The sequence below is a fragment of the Oncorhynchus masou genome, chromosome 15, assembly GCF_036934945.1.
Source record: "Oncorhynchus masou masou isolate Uvic2021 chromosome 15, UVic_Omas_1.1, whole genome shotgun sequence".
NCBI classification, from domain to species: Eukaryota; Metazoa; Chordata; class Actinopteri; order Salmoniformes; family Salmonidae; genus Oncorhynchus; species Oncorhynchus masou.
Window position 1 is genome coordinate 19,324,412 of NC_088226.1, and position 6,279 is coordinate 19,330,690.

The 6,279-nt window shown below is 39.5% G+C and overlaps 1 protein-coding gene across 1 annotated transcript; it reads left to right on the plus strand.

Moving 5' to 3' along the window:
• The first annotated feature begins 1,838 nt into the window (after nt 1-1,838).
• On the plus strand, nt 1,839-5,789 carry LOC135555020 (peptide YY). The gene is made up of 4 exons (XM_064987395.1): nt 1,839-1,982; nt 2,669-2,856; nt 4,946-5,026; nt 5,332-5,789. The coding sequence occupies exons 2-4, from the start codon at nt 2,669-2,671 to the stop codon at nt 5,354-5,356; spliced, it is 294 nt and encodes a 97-aa protein (XP_064843467.1). The 5' UTR covers nt 1,839-1,982; the 3' UTR covers nt 5,357-5,789.
• The last annotated feature ends 490 nt before the right edge of the window (nt 5,790-6,279 follow it).

Here is a 6,279-nt window from a genome sequence, read left to right on the forward strand (position 1 = left end):
CACATGGAAAGTGTAGCTCATATGGAAAGTGTAGCTCACATGGAAAGTGTAGCTCACATGGAAAGTGTAGCTCATATGGAAAGTGTAGCTCATATGGAAAGTGTAGCTCACATGGAAAGTGTAGCTCATATGGAAAGTGTAGCTCATATGGAAAGTGTAGCTCATATGGAAAGTGTAGCTCATATGGAAAGTGTAGCTCATATGGAAAGTGTAGCTCACATGGAAAGTGTAGCTCACATGGAAAGTGTAGCTCACATGGAAAGTGTAGCTCATATGGAAAGTGCTCATATGGAAAGCTCATATGGAAAGTGTAGCTCATATGGAAAGTGTAGCTCATATGGAAAGTGTAGCTCATATGGAAAGTGTAGCTCACATGGAAAGTGTAGCTCATATGGAAAGTGTAGCTCATATGGAAAGTGCAGCCTATTTCTCTTAATCATATCACAATCAACTTTTAACAGTTGAATGAAGACACATATTAAAATACATATATATTACTATATTTTTTCTGATGTTATTAAAACATGCAATTTATGCTTGTTAAATGTGCACATATTTGCAAACTGCGCAAATACATATTTCTGGACACCGGATGTAGTCAGCCTAAATATTTTTGTTACATTTTGTTAAGACACTCCAGGACCCGACTTGTCCAGAGCAAATAATTTTTTTCATCTTTCCATCTGTAAAATACTATAGATATCTATTGAAAACGCAATTTTAGCAAAAACAAATTCACGTAAAATGTTACCTAGAATAAAAAAATGGATAACATATCAATAAGTCTCTCTGGGCCAGTCTGGGAAATATATCAAAGGATAAACACAGACAATTTGGTGAATACAGATGCTTCTGAAACTGATTATTTTTGTTGGCCTGTGGGAAGAGTCTGACTTTCAGGAAATGGCATTTAAAGACAAGTGTGCCACTGAATTAAGACTACCAAAAGCCTACAGTATTTAGACCCAATCACCATTTCTTCAAAGTCACTAAATGTACTCCAGTTTTGTAACATTCTCTATGAAATGGGCTTAGCAATTCTGTGTAATTCAATATAGTTAGCCTTGAAATTATTTATGCATGTCCATTTTAAGGGGTTCAAATTCATAAAAATGTTGATGGCAGTAGTATGATAAACTTAAGAAAATAAACATTTTCATCAAGCTTTTTTACATTTTTAAGTTTACTTTTTGAAAATACTAATATTAATGGACCAAAATGCCAACAAATCTCAAAATTGATATGTAGATGCAGAAAATGGAATTTCAGCCTGTAACGATTGGCTTTAAGGGCATTACTGTACCAATTGGGACTTGTGCGCCACCTGGTGGTTATTGGATTAGGCTACTAAACCAGACTTTTTTTCACTTTCTGACCAATAGGGAGTTTTGTTCCTTGTAAATAATAATTATAGGCAATATTAATAGGTATTTAGCCCACTGATGTCGAATCAGTGTAATCCTTATTATGTCGAGACCCGGCCCTATATGTTGTTGCTGTTTTAATCAAGATATCCATTGGAAATTGTGAAGGAATGAGGAAAGGCCTAATGATTATCGATATTTAACCTGTTTGTAGCTTAATACCATTTAGCTTTTTTGGACATCGTCTGTCCAAATTGTTTGACATCATTCCATTGGTTTTTGTCGATAGGACAGGTGTCAGATATTAAAATTGCGTAAACCCACATAGTTCGACTAGGGTGATGCATTAGTAATATGTTAATCATCAGGTGACGTCGGTATTATGCCCACATCCCCCTTCTCACCATCACAGCCACCCGTCTCACCCCGTGGACGCGGCGACGATGGGTATATAAACCCCCTTGTGTTGGAGTGAAACAAAAGACCAGCGATTTGCTGCAAAGACACCAGTTGAAAAAGGAACATTGCAGAATCCAAGCAATTGAATCCACACTGCTGGACACAGACACAGACACCCGTTGTCTTAACTACTTGTAGCTCACGTCGAGTCTTCTGAAAGTAAGAACAACTTTTAGTCTTGTGAATTTTAAATGTTTGCCGGTTTTACTTGTATTACTTTTAAAGCTTTCATGATGCGGACGCTCACATGTCTTTGCATATTGAGACATTAAAAAAAATGAGTAGCTATTTGTGCAGTTCGTCATTGAAAAAAACGGGAATGGTCCGATCACCTATGCAGAGATCTGCATGTTGCAACCTACAGCGAGAATCGTTTTCCCAACTGGAGTTGGTTTGAAAATGGTAGAAAATCCCAGAAAAGGCATTTCAGTACCACGGACAGCAACGGCGCGAAAGTTGCGCAAATATATGTGGATATAAAGTCGTGATTTCTGCACGCACAGCATGCATTCCTATAACAGTTGCAAATATTTGACAATAGCATAATAAATCATGTTCATGTTGAATAGTCCACTATTTTACCAATAACTAGTGAATTATAGCGAATACATGTTTCAAAGGGGACATATAATATAATTGGTCAACTTTAACCAATTATTTCTGCTGTTATACTTGTTGCTTGTTCCTTTTCAAACTCATTCCTATTACTTATTAGGATGCCTGCTCATCTTCGAAATTGGTGTAATATTGATTGGTGGGCTATTTAGCCTAGATTATTTATCTCCGTTGAGGCTTTTTAACATTTAACAATCACGTGCTCCCTAACCCCCTTCTCCTGACCACAGATGGCCATTATACTGAAACCCTGGACCGTCTTGGTCGCCTTGGTGTTGTGCGTGCTGGTGTGTCTCGGGACTTTCGTGGACGCCTACCCACCTAAACCGGAGAACCCTGGAGAAGACGCGCCTCCTGAAGAGCTGGCCAAATACTATACCGCGCTCAGACACTACATCAATCTGATCACGAGACAGAGGTAAGCAGACCGTGCTCGTGCTCTACGTAGCAGCTTTTCTATTTAAGTTATCTTTCTTCCTAGTCCTAACATCAGAGGACATTTTTTTCTATTAAGTTATAATAAACCACATACCTCGATTTATATGGCAAATGGAACTGTTTTTCATTTGAATTCCAATCTAGGTTAGTCTACTGTGACAGTGACCGCTGAGTCTTCTGCTCTTATTTTTTGCCACAGGCTCCTAATGCTCCATATACCATGATATATATTTTCTACATTTTATTACAGGGCATTAGGCTCAAAAAGCTTCAGGCTCTCCATATAAATAATGCCATAGAAATCAAACCTGTGAAGACAGACCCACGTGAACTCTCCAAATCAAATTATGGATCCCTATGTGCCTGCAGGTTCCCTAATAACATATTCTACACTGATATGGTGATGTCTGGCTTGAATAGGTGGTCTATGTCTTGTGCTGAAATGGCACGGAATCAGGCACACCTGATATTCAAATAGGCCATTGATCTTTAAGAAATTATATTCCACCCTATTACATTCAACTTAGAGGGCAAAATGTTTACTCTTTTTACAATCCATTATCATAGAGCATCCACATTTAAGTTGTCATAATATAGCAATGGCTTGGATGATAACCAATAATATACTGGAATAGTGTAGATCAGAACTATATAGTCCAAGAGGAATGACATTTAGTGGAGTTTGTTCTTCTTGTCTGTCATAATAAATCATTGGACTACATTTAACATTTTAGTCATTTAGCAGACACTCTATTCAGAGTGACTTCCAGGTGCAATTTGGGTGAAGTGCCTTGCTCAAAGAGCACATAGGCAGGTTTATCACTTTGTCGGCTTAAGGATTTAAACCAGTGACCTTTTGGATACTGGCCCAGAGCTCTTATCCGTTAGGCTTCCTGCCACCAAATATGAATGATCATTCGGAAATGCTATTTGAACAGCAGAGAAGATTTGCCTGCAGCAAGAGCACGGATTTTCCTGGAATCCAAAATACATAACAGTAATATTGTCTTCTGCATCCTCACAAAGCGGTTTCTAAGTGGAGAGATGAGAGCATGGTCCGACAACGATGGTTCCCTTTTACATCTTGTTACAGCCGCCTGTCTATGAAGAAGGTGAGATTGCCTCACTTTCTCAGAAGGCGTGGTTGATCATGCTTCCCTCCACTTCACTGGCATCACATTGGAGTGCCCGAGTGGGGTTGAATTGGAGTGTGAAATTGCACAGCTGCTATGAAAGTGTGGCAGGTAGCCTAGTGGTTAGAGCGTTAGGCCGATAACTAGAAAGGTTGCTAGATCAAATCCCTGAGCCGACAAGGTAAAAATCTGTCATTCTGAACAAGGCAGTTAACCCACTGTTCCTAAACTGTCATTGTAAATAAGAAGTTGTTCTTTGACTGACTTGCCTAGTTAAATAAAACAAAACATTTATGAATGCCAGGTTAGGTGGCATGATGGGAAAGTTTACTTTTTCCACTCAAAACGTTTTCCCCACAGAGGAAGGAATTCCAGCCCAATCCCGCTGAGATATTCAACTTCCAATTTCAATTTCAAAGAGAAATTGATCATTTGTACATACATTAATCTGTGCAGGGAATTCTTATACACCAACAGACAAACACACCGGAAAGAAAAACAATTAGATCTTGCCTGAATGATCCAAGCATAGTGTCTCAGTCTATTACCTACCTTACTACAGAGGACTACATTATCGTGCCAATAAAAACCCTCATTATCTTTGGTAGTTGAGCAAGAAAGGCCTAGAACAGCATCTTTTCAGAGGAAAGGAGCTCTGACTCTAATTGGCCTTGTCGGGTGGCTCCGGTGTCTGTGGGATGACATGCTCAAGTTTCACACATGTACACATAATTACATCACCCCTCTCCCATGACACACACCTCAGACAGCTACCATGGCACCCTGAGACACATTCAGACAGCAAAGTGTTCTACCTGTCATTGAGAAGCGGGATCCTCCTGCAGAATGCTTAGAGTGGAGTGTAGGTTTGACAGTCTTTGCTCTCTCTCTCTCTCTCTCTCTCTCTCCTCTCTTCCTTTCATTTTTTTTTTCTAGGTACGGTAAGAGGTCCACCCAGGAGGGAGTGATGTCAGAGTTGCTGTTTGGCAACAATGCAGAGAGAGACCAGAGATCAAGGTCAGTCCATCAAAGATATCAAACATTTCCAATACAATTTCAATGGCAGGTGCAAAGACTGATATCTCTTTGTTTCTGGGGTTATTTCAATAGTGTTGTGTCAAAGAATTGTCACTCTATCGGCTACATACACCTACTGTACAGAAAAAGACTGGCATGCACAACCTTTAGTAGGTCTGCCTTTGGGTAGCCCAGGATTAAACCAAATGTTCATTCCCCCAGGACTCATTGTTCCCTTCTCTCTCTCTCTCTCTCTCTCTCTCTCTCTCTCTCTCTCTTTCCTCTTTTCTCTTTTCCCTCTCCAGATATGACGACTCCTACATGTGGTGATTCCTCGTCCTCATTGGGCATTCTCCCCAGGTGTCCACCAATAGCTGGAGAGGCCGACCAGTGCTCCCACAACCACCTCCCCCTCTGACCCCTGACCACAACCAATGATCATCACAGACCTTTAAGACAACGTAAAATCAACCTGGAATACCAAACCCTCATTCCCCTGCTTTCCCTCTCTCTCGGACTTCTCTCTCTCTCTCTCTCTCTCTCACACACACGAAGTCTCTGACTCATTTCTTCACATGAAGACAGTTGTACATAATGAATTATTGAATTAAGATATAGAATACAAGATATATAATGATTGATGAAATCATGTGTAACCATCACTGCTGTATGTCTTAATAACAGAGAATTATCTTTTATGGTTGGTACTGTATAAATGCATTGTGTGTGATTAAAGTTTGATGGATGGCTATGACAAAATAGATGATTGCGTCTCATTCATTCTTACAGTCAACATTATTTTGGTGTTTCAAAACGATCTCTCGGAGTAAAATCATTTGTTGATGAGCAGAAGACATTACATCTAGTTGAAAATGTAAGACCCCCTCCGTGAGGAGCTTTCCAAACCATGTGTCTGGTCCAAGTACTGGACATCAGGCTGTGTACATTCTGCCTTACGCTGATGTCTCATCTCGATCAATATGCAGATGATATACCTCTTAACTGTAATACTTATCTTCATCCAGTAGATGTCACTCCTGTAAGGCAGGTACTTGACATGAACATGAGTGCAGGGTGAATACACTGTGAACACTGATTGAATGAGTAAATAATGTTTTTCTGAAATACATATATTATAATGGAGTACATAATGTATAATCCGAAGACATATTACAAACTTGTATACACGATATAAGTACAATTAATTACTTAGCATTTTTGCAATAGTGTGTTGCATGAGTTGAAGAGCATAT

Excerpts from the sequence above, each read along its gene's own strand:
- LOC135555020 (XM_064987395.1), top strand. The coding sequence starts at position 2,669 with ATGGCCATTATACTGAAACCCTGGACCGTCTTGGTCGCCTTGGTGTTG. Across the intron at positions 2,857-4,945 it reads AATCTGATCACGAGACAGAG|GTACGGTAAGAGGTCCACCC; the intron begins GTAAGCAGACCG and ends TTTTTTTTCTAG. Across the intron at positions 5,027-5,331 it reads GAGAGAGACCAGAGATCAAG|ATATGACGACTCCTACATGT; the intron begins GTCAGTCCATCA and ends TTCCCTCTCCAG.